At 48.6% G+C, this 16,432-nt stretch overlaps 1 protein-coding gene across 2 annotated transcripts in view; it reads left to right on the top strand.

Moving 5' to 3' along the window:
- TRIO (trio Rho guanine nucleotide exchange factor) overlaps positions 1-16,432 on the top strand; it is a 353,621-nt gene that overhangs the window by 152,627 nt on the left and 184,562 nt on the right. For both annotated transcript variants that reach the window (XM_061129325.1, XM_061129326.1), the window contains exons 8-9: positions 4,416-4,547; positions 13,314-13,544. In XM_061129325.1, the coding sequence (XP_060985308.1) occupies positions 4,416-4,547; positions 13,314-13,544 (363 nt within the window). The remainder of the gene's footprint in view (positions 1-4,415; positions 4,548-13,313; positions 13,545-16,432) is intronic.

Raw genomic sequence — 16,432 nt, 5'->3', positions numbered from 1 at the left:
TCTGAAATGTTTCCTTCCCTCAAGCACAAGTGTAGTGGGTGTAAAGTCTGTCTTCCCCTTTACTGAGATTCAGGAGCACAGAAGGTGACATCACTGAGTGGTTTTCCTCTTCCCCGGAGAGTCTCTGAATAGGTCACCTCTGTTCCCTTTTTTAAGATTCTCTGCCTACTAGTTATGCTTAAGCTGTTTTCATAAACTCAGCAGGGATGAACCAGAACTCAGACATCATAGATTAGGTTTCCATCATAGCCACCCCTCTGACCCTCCTCTGGAGCTCTCACTAAGGATTTAAATGTGATCGGGGTGATGTAGGGCTCAACTCTGTGACCCTGCAGTTGATGGTGTGGCTGGAGGAAGCCGCCTTTGGGGAAGGACGGCAGCTCACCTCTGTTGGGGGGTGTGCGCCGCGCCCCTGCCGCTCCTTTGTCCCCGTGGGTGTTCTGTGCTGGTATTCACTTGTGGCTTTATGCACATAAATCTTGATGTTACAGCTAGATAAGAATAATGTTTCGTAGACTGTGCCTTCCAGAGCTGTATTGGCCATTATCCTCTCCCGCCCTCATCTCCTGTGAGGGTGTGGACGGGGTCAGAGTATCTGTTTACAGAACTGGAAACATGGCCACGAGGCTAGTGGTTTGACTGGTAGACGATATTTAGGGCTCTACTTTTTTGGTCATGTGTTATATCCTTTTATATTAAGGAGCTTCATAGCAAGACTGTTAGAATTGCCTTGTTATAAATCAAAGAATTAAAGCAATTTGATTTTACTATACCTTAAAATCTCTAGTTTTCCCTATTTTTAAAAAAAATGACTAGAGCTCTACTGTCCAGTGTGGTAGCCAGTGACCACCTTTGGCTGTTGAAGTTACCCTTCATCTGTCCTGTGATTTTGCTGGACAGAGAAGGGACCCCATATCTCTTAAAGGAACCAGGAGAAGGGAGTGTGTTTTTTCATAGTCAGGGAGTAGAAACGATGAAAGAAACAGTAGAGTAATATTTCCTAGAAATGAAAGACCGAAAATGAGGAAATTAGAAATAAGAAAGGAAACTCTGAACTTGGAATTCATACACATATTATATATATATAAAATTCACTGAGCCTTAATTTTTCCAAAGAGGGGAAAGCCCCTCTAAATAAGGGTTTTAAGTGTTTACATTCTAGGAAGTTCTTGTCCCTTTGCTCCTAAATCAGGCTAACCACCTATGTTCAGCTGATGCAGTTATCAGGCGTTCTTGGTGGGCGTGAAGTTCACTAGGCTGGACCATCTCAGCAAGCTGGAAGTTCCCACTCTCAGCAGATGGAGGGCAGTGGCATAGATGCTTCTGAAAATAAGGCTGCTAGTTAATTATTCAGGCTTTCCTTTTAAAGCTTACGTATTAATCACTCTTCCTTCGTCTGCCTGCCTCACGTTTGCAAACTGGCTGACCCAGCCTCCTGCCATCCTCTCTGAGCAGTGCTAAAGCAACAACTCTGCTGGGCATCAGAATCTCCAGCTCTGAAGTCAGCTCCTGGTTTGAATTCAGAGTTGCCTGGAATTCCCTTGCATTCTCCTGCCTCTCCTCCACATCTGGCCAGATACTATGTGTTCACTCATTTAGTTTTGCTGTTTAGTCGCTCAGTCCTATCCAACTCTCTGTGACCCCATGGACTGCAGCATGCCAGACTTCTCTGTCCTTCACTACCTCCCAGAGTTTGCTCAGATTCATGCCCACTGAGTCAGTGATGCCATCCAGCCATCTCATTCTCTGTCGTCCCCTTCTCCTGCCCTCAGTCTTTCCCAGCATCGGGGTCTTTTCCAGTGAGTCGGCTCTTTGCATCAGGTGGCCAAAGTATTGGAACTTCAGCTTCAGCATCAGTCCTTCCAATGAATATTAAAGAGTTGATTTCTTTTAGGGTTAACTGGTTTGATCTCCTTGAAGTCCAAGGGACTCTCAAGAGTCTTCTCCAGCATCACAGTTCGAGAGCATCAATTCTTTGACGCTCAGGCTTATGGTCCAGCTCTCACATCCCTACGTGACTACTGGAAAAACCATAGTTTTGACTACATGGGCCTTTGTGGGCAAAGTGATGACCTTTGTCGGCAAAGTTATTTGGTTTACATTTGAGCATTTATAGCATCAGAGCCTCAGCTGGTGCTCTGATGCCACTAGAGGACAGCAGCCTCTGTCTGCTGTCTTCCGTTAGGAAGTGTCGGGCTCTGTGATGGGCATCCCCCCGTTGTTCCAAGCCCAAACTGTGTTTGTCGAGATAGTAAGAGGTGTGTGCGTGTGTGGGGGTGGTAGTCAGGTTTTAAAACCAACATCAGAGCCCCCCCCCCCCCCCCATATTCACAGGGCACATTGTTGTATTAATAGGCTCTAGTAGGTTCTGTTCTGTGGGTACCTGTTGAACACCACACTTGATCCTAGAGTCTTTTTCTTGATGAAGCACCTGTTAACATCCTCCTCCTCCTCGGCTCTCCAGCAGGGATTGCTGCTCTGGTTCGGATCTCCTTTGGGTGTCGAGTTTTTCAGAAGACATTTGGGGCCTGGAGCTGGCCCTTTAAGGGTTGCCATCTTCTAAATCAAGGACAAAAACTACTTGCACAAAAGTCCCTATAAAACCATGGTCAGGTTTCTTTCTGTTACTGGGGTATTTTAACCCAGTGAACTTAAATGTGCAGAGTCCTTTTTCAATGAGATTTCTGTGTTAATAAGTTGATCTGCCCTATGTTTTTTCAGGTAAATATAATCTACTTCTCAGGATACTTTAAGAAATGATAAGTTAATTAACTGTGAAAAGTGAAAGTGAAGTTGCTCAGTCGTGTCCGACTGTTTGCGGCCTCACGGACTGACTATAGCCTACCAGGCTCCTCCGTCCATGGGATTTTCCAGGCAAGAATACTGGAGTGGGTTAACTGTAGGCGTCCATAAAACTGCCGGAAGGTTTCTCTTTACTGATAGCCTCAAAAATTGGGGTTAACTGTGTCTTAGCAGTGTTTTTGACTGCTTTTGGAACACCATCCAGGAAATGCTTAGAAATATGCCTAAGTAGTCATATGTGTGTACATGGGAATGGGGAGAGGCATAACATAACTTGTTATCCTTCCGTTGTCCTGGTGATGGGGGAGAGTGGTGAGGACCTTCCCCGGGGCCCGCCTCGGTGTAGCCATGTTTAAAGCCATGTGAAACCGCATGCCTCAGATGACACTTAATGCCTTGTGAATTGGTTTCCAGCCCTGGGATTTTCATGCAGATATTTTCCTGAGCCAATACATTAATAATAAAGGGGTTTTTAGAAACAGTGGTTACTCAGGTGGCTTGTCTAAGTTTCTAAAAATGTCCTATGTGCCCAGGAGGTTATTCTCGTATATATTTTAAGAGAGTCATAGCATGTTTCTCGTCTGGCAGGTCAGTTACCGTGTTTTAAATAGTCACGCTGTGCATTCCCTGGTGAGTGGAAAGACAGCGAGAACTAGAGAGAAAAGAGGAGAAACCCAGGGAAATGCGTTGATGTCTGTTTATTTGAATTAGTGTTACTTGGATTTGCATCCTTGATTGAGCCTTCTGCTGCTTGCCTTTGACACTTACCGTGATGGATGCTGTTGGGGTCTCCCAGGAAGTTTGGCTGTGATTTCTCAGCTGTTGATGAGGCGGGGGTGGCAGTGGAGAAGGCTGAGGACAGGTCAGCAGCCATGGCCGAGGACTGCAGCCTGCAGGCCCTTCCCGTTTACGTGCACAGCAGTGACACCCCTAAGATTCCGCCACCTCCCTCAGCCTTCCTTCCCTCCAGAGGGCACAGCTCTGGAGTTTCGGCCTCCTTCCCAGCATCTCCTTTAATTCCTGTGTGTATTTACTCTTGAAAAGGTAGGCAGATGGACGCTCTGGTCTTCGTACTGTTAGGTAGATGACTTTAGGAATCTTCCACTGCCTTTGTAATGAAAGAGGAGAGTAGGAGGGCTGGACCGCAGCTCTGGGAGTAGCCCACCTTGCTGCGGGGGCGGGGGGGGGGTGCAGGTGGACCGGGTGGCCATGCCCCCCATGGCCAGCAGTGCAGAGCAGATGGAAACACGGATTCAACCGTGAAATGGGAGAATTAACCAGAATCCCTGAAAAACAGCAAACGCAGGGCAAAGGCGCTCCCAGGAGTGACCACAGAGCCACCCAAGGCTGTCATTTCAAATGCAGGTTCTTGGGCCCACCTCCAAATCTGCCTGAAGCTGGAGGGGGGGGGACGGGGCACTGGTTTGCAGAGTCCAGGAATCTGGTTTGAGAACCCAGGTCAGTGCCATTTGATCTGGGGAGTCAGCCATGCTCTCTTCCTAGACACTCTCTCAGCCACCCTTATTTCAAAGCCATGTTGAAAGAGGGCTACTTCTGAGTATCGTTTGCTGTTGGTAGACATGATCTTTTTGTTTTTGTTTAAACCACCCCAGTATATGAGCAATGTGGACTCGTGGTGCAAGGCCTGCGGCGAGGTGGACCTGCCCTCGGAGCTCCAGGACCTGGAGGACGCCATCCACCACCACCAGGGGGTGTACGAGCACGTCACTCTTGCTTACTCCGAGGTGAGTGTGCAGCTCGTCTACTGCCGGGGTAAGGCAACACTGTCTTTGTGTCATAACACCTGAAGCCAGGAAGATCAAAGCTTTGGCTAGCCTAGAATAAACGCACAGTTCCGAGTTGAGCTGCGGTTTCCTTATGACTTCTGAGCTCCATGGAGGGTGAGGCTGGTAAGTAAGAAAGGATGGAGGCAGACAGCAGACTCCTCACAGCCCTGAGATGTTTGTGGATTTTTTTTTCAGAGTGCTCAGATTTTCATCTGTGCTAATAAACGGAAGTTTAACATTTTTGACTGCGTGTATTTAGGAAAGATGTATATTACGTGCAGTGCAGTCTTGTCAAACTCTGTTGGCTCTTCCTGAATGCATCTTTATAGAAAGAGGCAAGCCTGATGCAGTGTCTTGTTCTGGACGCCACAGCACACACGGTTGTTTTCAAGTGTGTCTGGCTACTTGCTCTTTCAGGAATCTCAGTGGAGCATTTTCTTTATTATAAATTCATTATTTAACGTATTCCTGCTTTATCTTCTGCCACCTTCTGTGCCAGACTGTGCTGTCAGGCCATGATGTAACCACTTATTTAATGCCCGCAGCTCTGGGGCTGGGACTGTTCCTGCCCCCTGTTACAGATGAGGAGGGAACAGCACAGAGGCGAAGTGACCTGTGCCCGGTCCTCAGCTGTAGGAGGAGGAGCGGGGACTGACCCCAGACAGGCTGCCCGTGAGTCTTAGCCACCACTGTGCTCCCTCCGTGTCTTAGCCCATGCCAGATGCAGCAATGACACCAAATACACACCCGGTCCAGGGGTGTCAGTCTTGTCCACATGTGGTCATCTGCCCCTTCCGACCCAGTCTCCTTTTGTTTATGATTCTGGTTAAGTTTCCGGAGGTGAGTGGGTAGGAGTTCAGTGTGTGCTCACTTTCTGCACTGCTAGTGAGCATCTGTCATACTATATGCTGATCCGAAACATTCCCGTGAGACTCAGGGAGAAAATGCCTCAGCCGCCCTGGCGGAGAGCTGAGCCCAGAGGAGATACTTAGGAAACAGAGTCAGCCTTCTGTACCTGTGGGTGTGCGATGTGGATACGCAAGACCAGCTGTTCTAGGCTGTTTTATACAAGACACTTGAGCATCCGCTGACTTTGGTGTCTTTGGGTGGGGAGAGTCCTAGAGCCCTTCTCCCTCATTACCAAGGGATGACGATGTTTAAATCCAGATTTTCCTTGATCTGAACCGCAGCCACACCTGTCAGAGTTGTCTGGCATTTGCTTTTCAGTCTTGACACATCCTGGTCCACCAAGCAGTTGTCATTCTCACACCTTGAGCCCAGGTCTCCTGACCCTATTCTGTCCGTGGGTGAATTAAATGGACATGTGATATCCTCCAGTGTTTGCTTCAGAATGTGGTCTGATCTCCTGCCCATGAAAGTTGATGTCTGTGTATTTGTGTCTCTGGACACCTCTTTACCTAACAGGATCCCTTTTAAACACTATTCTGTGTTGTCATGCAGTTAAAAAATAGTCATCTCTGTATTGCATCCAGTGTTTATTAGGAACTGTATAAACAAGTGACGGCTTTTTTAAGAGTAAAAGTGAAAATTGAATAGATCTGTAATTTTTTAATCACAATGATTGATGAGGAAAGTATGAGTTCCAAAAAGCATAATGTTCTTTCTCCCAGTGTACCATCTCCATGGCGCCATCTAATTTTGACCTGTAACACAGAAAATGAATGAATGACCCTGTTATCCCTGGTGTAATGAGGCCTTCACTCGTGCTTACTAATGATTTTCTCGGGAGCTGCTTTGGAAGTGGTAGCTTCCAGATTACCATGGGATTGAACAGTTTTCACACCAGGTGATTGGCAGGACTGGGCTGCAGTCTTGACCTGCATGGACTTAGCTTGGCCTTGCCTGACCTGACCAGCCTCATCCTCCAGCCTTATGGCCAGGCAGCTTGTCTGCGGCCCTTGGCACTCTGGCAAAGCACAGAATTCTCTCACCGTTTCCACTGCCTTCAACAAAAGGGTCATCTTGACATGGGAACTTCGATTTACCTATGATGCAGTTTCATTAGATCTTAAATTGGCACTAATAGTTTAAAATAATCTGATGGCAAGTAAACAGCTTCCCAAGCTGTGTCAGATCACAATTTTTAGCCTAAAATATGTTTGCAGCTGAGCTGTGAATTTAAGGCGATGGTAATTGGAACTGTTGGACAGAGAAGACTTTCAGTAGAGGAGAAGGAGGGATTTCTTTTTTCTTTTTGCCCTTTAAATTATTTAAAATCTGAAATAGTTTCATGCTGTAGAAAAATGTTAGAGCAGAGAGCTTCCCCCTTGCCTTGACCAGATTGCCCAGTTTTATGCTCTGTCTGCGCCCCCTGGCCCCCACCCGTGTCCAGATACCCGTGACCTGATACCACATCACCACTGATACAAACAGCCATCCATCCAGTGGACCATCTGTCTCCCCTGTCCCAGCTACGTCTCTCTCTTTCCAGCCCCAGAAGCATGCAGTGGACATATCTTCACACTGAAACATTCCTCAGTCTTTCACTGCCCCATGTCTTTGACAGTCAGAGATTCCAGGTCTTTCCATCTGTAGCATGACCCTCAGCTCCTTGCCCGTGTGGGCTGCCTGGGTTGAGTGTCAAACCAGGGGCACAGGACACCAAGCCCTCCTGCAGCTGACAGTTAACCTTGAGCGCCTGGTGAGCTGGGTGTCTGTAAGGTTTCTCCACTGTAAACTCCCCAGTTAAAAATTCGTCTTGAATGAGCATGTTGTGGGGCAGTATACTGATATAACAGGAAACACCTTGATCTGAGGATAGTGCCGTGAGTGCTGGAGAAGCACCCCCCGTAGGGCGGGGGGACCCTCCAGGCTCAGCGTGGAGGGTTCTGCCCTGCTGGTGAGCCACACCCCGTGAAGGAAGCGCCGTAGATGATGCTGGTTCGAGTCAATGCATAAAAGTTTTGAAGACGGACCACCGTTTCTTCACAACATGCCGAGTGTACATTCACGTCGATAAATGACTGCCTTTATGCAGCGTGTGTATTTTGCCCACTTCGATCAAATCATGGGAATACTGTCCTAGCACTGAGGACCTGATCCAGCACCACGTTCAGACCTCACTGACCTCTCACAGGTCATACTTGGCTCTCGGTTTGTTGGGTTTTGCAGCCACCGGCAGTGATCTCCAGGTACTGATCTCTTTCTTTAGATCAGAGCAACAGCCTGCATGCCAGTGAAGGGAACTCCTGCTGGAGACGCTGAGCTCGAATCAGATTTAGTGAGAAGCGTAGAGACCCAGGTACTGGAATAAGAGTAGGCAAGCCTCTGAGGTTTGGCGGAACTTTTCATCGGGTGGTGCACAGGAACCCAAGTTGCAGATTTTATGTGTAGCTTTGATTAAAAGTAAATAATCAAGAACCAGACCATTGTTCTTGACTTTAAACAGTTAAGTATCCTCTTAAATGTTAAGAACAAACATACCCATGATATGGTAAAATTTTAACCTTCAGCTACTTTTTTGCTTTATTTAGCACTTCCTTTCTTCCTAACTCATTTAGATATTAGAGTGTCTTAGTTTGTATATTTATAAAATGTCATGGCAAATAGATGGGGAAATAGTGGCTGACTTTATTTTTCTGGGCTCCAAAAGTACTGCCGATGGTGATTGCAGCCATGAAATTAAAAGATGCTTACTCCTTGGAAGGAAAGTTATGGCCAACCTAGACAGCATATTAAAAAGCAGAGACTTTACTTTGCCAACAAAGGTCCATCTAGTCAAGGCTATGGTTTTACCAGTGGTCATGTATGGATGTGAGAGTCGGACTGGAAAGAAAGCTGAGCGCCGAAGAACTGATGCTTTTGAACTGTGGTGTTGGAGAAGACTCTTGAGAGTCCCTTGGACTGCAAGGAGATCCAACCAGTCCATTCTGAAGGAGATCAGTCCTCGTGTTCATTGGAAGGACTGATGTTGAAGCTGAAACTTCAATACTTTGGCCACCTGATGCGAAGAGCTGACTCATTTGAAAAGACCCTGATGCTGGGAAAGATTGAGGGCAGGAGGAGAAGGGGACGACAGAGGATGAGATGGCTGGATGGCATCACCGACTCGATGGATGTGGGTTTGGGTGGATGCCAGGAGTTGGTGATGGACAGGGAGGCCTGGCGTGCTGCGGTTCATGGGGTCACAAAGAGTCGGACACGACTGAGCAGCTGAACTGAACTGAACTGAACTCTTTGTAAAATGTAACTTCCACTGCCCTTCAAGTCACTGAGCACTATATTCCAAGAGAAACAAAAAGCAGAATGTGAAAAAATGAGCCAACTTGATCTTTTGAAAAATTATAGCAGGTTAAGTCCTGCTTTTTGATAGTAAATGTTGATTTTCATCTTTTAAGATACTGTCCCTTTGTGAGACAGGGTATGACTGCCTGAAAGCTGACAACACATTTTTAGACAAAACATACAACTAAAGTAAATTAATTCACCTGGTTCTATAGTTAAAAAATTCAAAACTGTATCATATACCATAAACTCATATATACTAATTGTTTAGTACTTACATTATATGTGAATAGTTTGGCTGCTATTTTCAATATTTTATTAAAAATATGAGTTAAATTAAAAAATTTGTTTTATGCTGGTTATTCTGTACCACTTAAAAATCTTTTATTTCTGTACAGTAGAACAGTCCTCTTTATAAAATTCTAACATTTTCCCCATATAGTTCTTCTACTGTACATAAAAAAGACAAAGACATTTTGCTAAAAGTTACTAAAATGTACATATGATATCTTTCACATGCTTAACCTGGAGAATCCCAGGGACAGAGGAGCCTAGTGGGCTGCCATCTGTGGGATCGCACAGAGCCGGACACGACTGAAGCGACTTAGCAGCAGCACATGCTTAGATAATGCCTTTTAAATTGACAACGTCTGTGAACACACACTAAAATAAAGTCGAATTCTTTCTGAAAGTTCTACTGGAGAGGTGCTACGTGGGAGCACGCACTTGAAGTTCCATGGGGTCCAGTTTTGATAGAAGAGATGTTCTCCTGCCTGGGATTTTTCTGGCCACTTCCGCTGACATGCTCCCTACCCCCAGTAGCAGTACAGCAGCAGCACCAACAGAGACAGTTTAATCTCTGCTTACGGCTCCCAGAAGAAAGAGCTTTGCTTAATGTGTCCCCTTATGTTAAGGTGAGATTACACGTTCACGTACTCAGTCATTTCCTACTGCCCCTCCATCATGAGTAGGCATGTTGTTTAGCCCAGTAATGATTCCTACTCTTGAGCTCTGTCAAACAGTTGCACAGATATCAAGAAAGATTAGTTGGAATATTCTTGCTCAGATCATTTATTCTCAGTAGTAGAGTATTAGTGGTGTTGTATGGATGCCTTTGGAAACATGGTAAGATCTGGAAACCCATTGGTCATTCTGTATTGTGGTTTAAGATTGGAACAGTGGCTTAAGATAGAGGTTGCCTTTTTGCCAGTGGAGAAGTCCCAGGGCTTGCGTTCCAGGGCTGGTCTGGTAGCTCTCTTAGTAAGAGGATCTCTGGATCCTTTTGTCTTTTTGCTTTGCCTCTTTTAGCAGGTAGGCTCCTATCCTTAAGGTTGCCTCAAGGTCATCAGTAGCTGCTGAAGCACTAGCCATCTCCACCAAGTTCCTGGCAGCAGGAAAGAGAAATAGGCAAGGGGGAATGAGCATACTCAACCTCCTAGACAGCTTTCTCGGAAGCCCCATTCCACAGTTTTAACTTCTGTATGTTGGCCACTCCTGTTTATAAGTGGGTCTAGGAAGTGCAGCTTCAGAGCTGGGGTATTGCTGTTCCTGACTGTGGGGTTTGGCTCTGAGGGAGAAGCTAGTGGACTTTGGGAGGCAGCGGTCAGTCTGCCGCACCTTCTAATCTGTAGCCTTACGACACGTGTTCACCAAGTCATATGCTCGGGTGAACATTTCCTGACTGTGTTTTATAAGGAGTAGAAAGCAGAGGGAATATTTGTAAGAAATTCTTTCTAGGTTCTATACAAATGTGAAATACGTAACTTGGAGTATTGGTCCTCAGTCCTAAGAAACACTGCACCTCCACTGTTTGACTGAAATTGTATGATACCTGCTGAAATAAAATGTATGGGTAATCATCTATTTTCAGAAAAAAAATTTGTCTATATAAATTACATATGTACTACAATATAAATTAGAGACAAAAGAAAGGTAATTAAAAAAAAAGAAAGGTAATTTATGGTAAAAAAATTTATTTTTTAAATTTATATTATTTATAAAATAAGTTAAAATAATTATAAATTATTATAATTTATCAATAAATTATAATATAAAATTTATTTATGAAACTATAATTTATGGTTTTAGTCTACACATACCTAAGTACATGCAAATAGAAAATAATTAGATATTTAGGTGCTGGCCATGTATTTAAAACCTTTGTCAGTATGGCCACTACAGATGCAGACTGGATGTGTGTTATATTTGTGACTCAAGTACTGAGAATGTATTATCATACTGGTATTTTATTAATAAAGTGGTAAGCAACTCCTGTGAAGTTTCAAAGAAAATCAAGCATGCCTTCCTTTGATTAACATGGTAACTGCATTCCTGGAAATACCAGTGTGTGTTAGAGTAGGAGGAAAAAAGAAGAGCAAAAAAAAAAAAAACAAACAACTCATTTATACGTCTCAGCCTAACTCAGATTCCTGGGTTGGTAATAAAGTTCGTGCAGGTTTTCCCGAATGAACTTTTTGACCAGCCCGTACGAAAAGCAGGGTGGTGTTTGATTCGGAGGTAATAGACTGCTTCTCTGAATCGGTCACAATAAATCCTCTCCCCCAAAGCAGTCATGACCTCCGCCCAAATCATTGTATCAGAAGTGCCCGCACAAGTGTCAGTGACTCCGGGGGGCAGCTCCCTTCTTCAGAAGACCTGCATTTCCCCCGTTTTTGTTAGTACACGTGCCTGACACAGTACAGTCGTTTAGTTGTGTCTTTTTCCCCATTCCCTTTGGTTATGTCAGCTTGCTTTGTTTCTGCTTCCGTTTTGCCAAGTTGAAGAACGAGATCAGTTTTAATCTTCAAAGTCTGATATCACCAGCCTTCCTAAGGAGGAGTCAGCACTTCCAATGGAGGTCTCAAGTTCTGTTACTAGAAAACAAACATGTCACATCCCAGCACAGTTTCAGTTGTAAGAGGATTAAAGGAGAGATTAGAAAATTCCCCAGGCCTCTCGCTTGCCCCCAGGTTTTAGCTTCCTTTGGCCCGTCCCACTCACCCACTGTCCCTGTCTCCTCTGTGCTAAGACTTTGCCCCTGAACCAGTTTTGTGTCTGTTAGCAAGGCCCTCTTTTGTTCCTCCTTTTCATGGATACCCAAGGAGACTTTCTGAAGAATCTGAGCACAAAGGTCATGGTCATGAGGATGGGCTTAAGAAGCGCCCTGAATCACACATACTTTATGTGCATCACATCCTTTTGTCCAGTCTGATCGTACTGTTTCTACCACACCTGGCATAATCATTCCTAAGTTTAAAAATACATAATGCTTTTCTTTCTGTATTCCACCCCCACCTTTCCGTAATTTTTTTGGTTAGTCTGATGACTTTCATTTAACTGTACTTGGATAGTTAACTGCTATAGTAGAGCGCAGAAATCTCCTTTAAAAATAATGGCCGTTTAATTAAAATTACTTCTTTTAAGTTGGTGAACTAAAATAAAATGGCACTTTAGTTTTCTTTTTATTTTGTGAAGTAAAATTGTTATCCAGCTATGTCATAAAGTGAAAGTACATATTTATGCCTGGTGCTAGATTATTGGGTTTTTTTGTTTTTTTTCCTTAGATTTCAAGATTCAGCTTTAAAATTTTGTTCCATTGTAGTTGCTGAGTTCTCTCTAATATAACTCAAGCAAAGTATTACTTTTAAACTTCAATTTGCAGATAGCCCAGCAATGAAATTTTATATCAGCCCGTATGTCATTTGGGTTTTCCCAGATGGCGCTAGTAGTAAAGAAACTGTACAGTGCAGGAGTCATAAGAGACGTGGGTTCAGTCCCAGGGTCAGGAAGATCCCCTGCAGGAGGGCGTGGCAACCCACTCCAGTATTCTTGCCTGGAAAATCCCATGGACAGAGGAGCCTGATGGGCTAAAGTCCATGAGGTCGCAAAGGGTTGGACACGACTCAAGTGACCTAGCACTCATGCACACACGCACACATGTGTCATTTAAGACAGAATGTTTGTGTGTGTTAGTCATTGAGTCGTATCAGACTCTGGGACCCCGTGAACTGTAAGCTTGCCAGACTGTCCATGGAAATCTCTAGGCAGCAATACTGGAGTGGGTTGCCATTCCCTTCTTCAGGCGATCTTCCCAACCCAGGGATTGAACCGGGTCTCTCCCACTGCAGGTGAATTCCTTACCGTCTGAGCCACCAGGCAGAATACCATGCTTATTAAGACTAGCATCTACTACAATGTTTTGTGAAAATTGAAAGTCCTTTTATTTTAACTCTGTGATTTGCCACATTTAGTTTTGTGACGTCATTGAATAACTGATGGGTTTGTTCTAAATTTTAGTCTTTATAAAACGTGCCTTTGAGTGAAACTTGACTTAGGTTTGGGTGTGGGTGTGTGTAGGTGAGCGCGTGTCTGTGCCCGCCCGCCTCGCGCTCTGGAGGGCAGGCTCCGCGGCGCGGCCCGGGCAGAGTGCGCCTCTGGAGCGGCCTCCGGCTCATAATGGCTCGTGTGTCCCGCCGGCAGGTGAGCCAGGACGGGAAGTCCCTGCTCGACAAGCTGCAGCGGCCCCTGACCCCCGGCAGCTCCGACTCCCTCACGGCCTCGGCCAACTACTCGAAGGCCGTGCGCCACGTCCTGGACGCCATCCACGAGGTGCTGCACCACCAGCGGCAGCTGGAGAACATCTGGCAGCACCGCAAGGTGCGGCTGCACCAGCGGCTGCAGCTCTGCGTCTTCCAGCAGGACGTGCAGCAGGTGAGCGGGGCCGCGTGGGGGCGCCTGGTGCTGGCGGGCCTGGGTACGGGTGTCCCAACGGTGGGGGGGCCCGTGTGCAGTCCAGCAGGTGAGCGGGGCCGCCGCGTGGGGGCGCCTGGTGCTGGCGGGCCTGGGTACGGGTGTCCCAATGGTGGGGGGGCCCGTGTGCAGTCCAGCAGGTGAGCGGGGCCGCCGCGTGGGGGCGCCTGGTGCTGGCGGGCCTGGGTACGGGTGTCCCAACGGTGGGGGGGCCCGTGTGCAGTCCAGCAGGTGAGCGGGGCCGCCGCGTGGGGGCGCCTGGTGCTGGCGGGCCTGGGTTACAGGTGTCCTAACGGAGGGGGCCCGTGTGCAGTCCAGCAGGTGAGCGGGGCCGCGTGGGGGCGCCTGGTGCTGGTGGGCCTGGGTACGGGTGTCCCAACGGTGGGGGGGCCCGTGTGCAGTCCAGCAGGTGAGCGCGGGGCCGCGTGGGGGCGCCTGGTGCTGGGCGGGCCTGGGTACAGGTGTCCTAACGGAGGGGGCCCGTGTGCAGTCCAGCAGGTGAGCAGGGCCGCGTGGGGGCGCCTGGTGCTGGCGGGCCTGGGTATGGGTGTCCCAACGGTGGGGGGGCCCGTGTGCAGTCCAGCAGGTGAGCGCGGGGCCGCCTCGTGGGGGCGCCTGGTGCTGGCGGGCCTGGGTTACAGGTGTCCTAACGGAGGGGGCCCGTGTGCAGTCCAGCAGGTGAGCGGGGGGCCGCCTCGTGGGGGCGCCTGGTGCTGGCGGGCCTGTGGGTACGGGTGTCCCAACGGTGAGGGGGCCCGTGTGCAGTCCAGCAGGTGAGCGCGGGGCCGCCTCGTGGGGGCACCTGGTGCTGGCGGGCCTGGGTTACAGGTGTCCTAACGGAGGGGGCCCGTGTGCAGTCCAGCAGGTGAGCGCGGGGCCGCCTCGTGGGGGCGCCTGGTGCTGGCGGGCCTGGGTTACAGGTGTCCTAACGGAGGGGGCCCGTGTGCAGTCCAGCAGGTGAGCGCGGGGCCGCCTCGTGGGGGCGCCTGGTGCTGGCGGGCCTGGGTTACAGGTGTCCTAACGGAGGGGGCCCGTGTGCAGTCCAGCAGGTGAGCGTGGGGCCGCCTCGTGGGGGCACCTGGTGCTGGCGGGCCTGGGTACGGGTGTCCCAACGGTGGGGGGGCCCGTGTGCAGTCCAGCAGGTGAGCGCGGGGCCGCCTCGTGGGGGTGCCTGGTGCTGGCGGGCCCGTGGGTACAGGTGTCCTAACGGTGGGGGGGCCCATGTGCAGTCCAGCAGGTGAGCGGGGGCCGCGTGGGGGCGCCTGGTGCTGGGCGGGCCTGGGTACAGGTGTCCTAACGGTGGGGGGGCCCGTGTGCAGTCCAGCAGGTGAGCAGGGGGCCCCCCTCGTGCGGGGTGAGTGTGTGGGTGCAGGTGTCCGCACAGGGGTCCGTGTGGTGGAGCCCCGCCTCCTGGGAGTGACTTGTGCTGGATGAGAGTGTGGGTGCGGGTGTCATAGAGGAGACCCGTCTGTGCTCGAGAAAGCAAGATAGGCCAGATGGGGGAGAGGAGAATACACATATGCACACGCATGCACAGACACATGCAGCACAGCTTACACAAACACGCGCGTGTGCATACACACATGTGCAGCTTCTGTCTCACCGTGAGTGAGAGCCGTGCTTTGAGCACGCATGTTCAGGCTACTCACGCCCTGTGCTCGTGTGCCTGGACCACAGCAGACGAGGCAGGGTCTCCCCCGGAGCCCCTCAGTTCCGGTCTCGCAGCAGGGCCTCCTCAGTCACGTTTATTTGTGAGAACAGTGCCCCAGGTGCTTGTGCACGGTGCTGGGACAATCTTAGGTCTGTCTCCACTCGGATTATTCAATCGTAAGCCAATCGTGTTTCTCTCCCCACTTGGCAGGAAGTGCCATCTCAGAGGCTCCAGGGTGCTTCCTAAATAGTTGTCTAATTAACGTAAAGTGGGCTTTTATGACTGTCTGTTGCTAAACAGTTGACACCTTTGTTGTTGTTACAAATGTAAGAGTAAGCCCAGTCCTGGTACTGCGTATTCCCAATGAAATAAGATTGTCTTGCTACCAGGGTTTTGAGAATTAAAGCTGGGGGGCTTATAAAATATGATATAGCTTTAGTAAGAAGATAAAAGTCATGTCTTTGCCCTAAAACAGACGGGAAGGCAATGGTGTAGATGAGGTGTCACTTGTGATGAGGAATCCTGGATGTGCAGGGAAGCCTGTGGCATCTGGGGAGGTGGCTTGAGGCCACAGTGATGGGTTGGGGACAGAGCCCTCCTCTGGACCTGGAGCATGGCTCAGTTTGCAGTCCCCCGAGGGCCACCTGAAGGTCAGGGGTGTCCGCTGTCTGGGCTGACGTATGGGAGTACACTTGGGTCCTCCACACACACTGACCACCCTTCTGCTCTTAATGGGAGTCTGGTGAGTTCCAGATCCTTTTAATTACTCTCTCTGTGTATGTATTTAATAATTGTATTTGTTTATCTATTTCTGGCTCTGCTGGGTCTTCACTGCTGTGCGGGCTTTCTCTAGTTGCGGGGAGCAGGCTCTGCTCTCTAGGGACAGTGCTCTTCGCTGCCGCTTCTCTTGTTGCAGAGCACAGGCTCTGGGGCACGTGGGCTCAGTCATTGAAGTTCCTGGGCTCTAGAACACAGGCTCAATAGTTGTGGCCCATGGGCTTAATTGCTCCACAGCATGTGGGATCTTCCCGGATCAGGGATCAAACGTGGATATCCTGCATTGACAGGTGGATTCTTTACCCCTGAGCCACCAGTGAAGCCCCTATGTTGTTTAATTTTCGCATAGTTTGGTTTGATTCTGCTGATGGTTTTTGAGTTCTCTGAAGTGCGCATGTTCACAGTGCCTCAGGAGTCATCA

Source organism: Dama dama, chromosome 25 (genome assembly GCF_033118175.1).
Source record: "Dama dama isolate Ldn47 chromosome 25, ASM3311817v1, whole genome shotgun sequence".
NCBI classification, from domain to species: Eukaryota; Metazoa; Chordata; class Mammalia; order Artiodactyla; family Cervidae; genus Dama; species Dama dama.
Note: the sequence above shows the minus strand (reverse complement) of the source record. Positions and strands in the feature narration are given on the sequence as shown.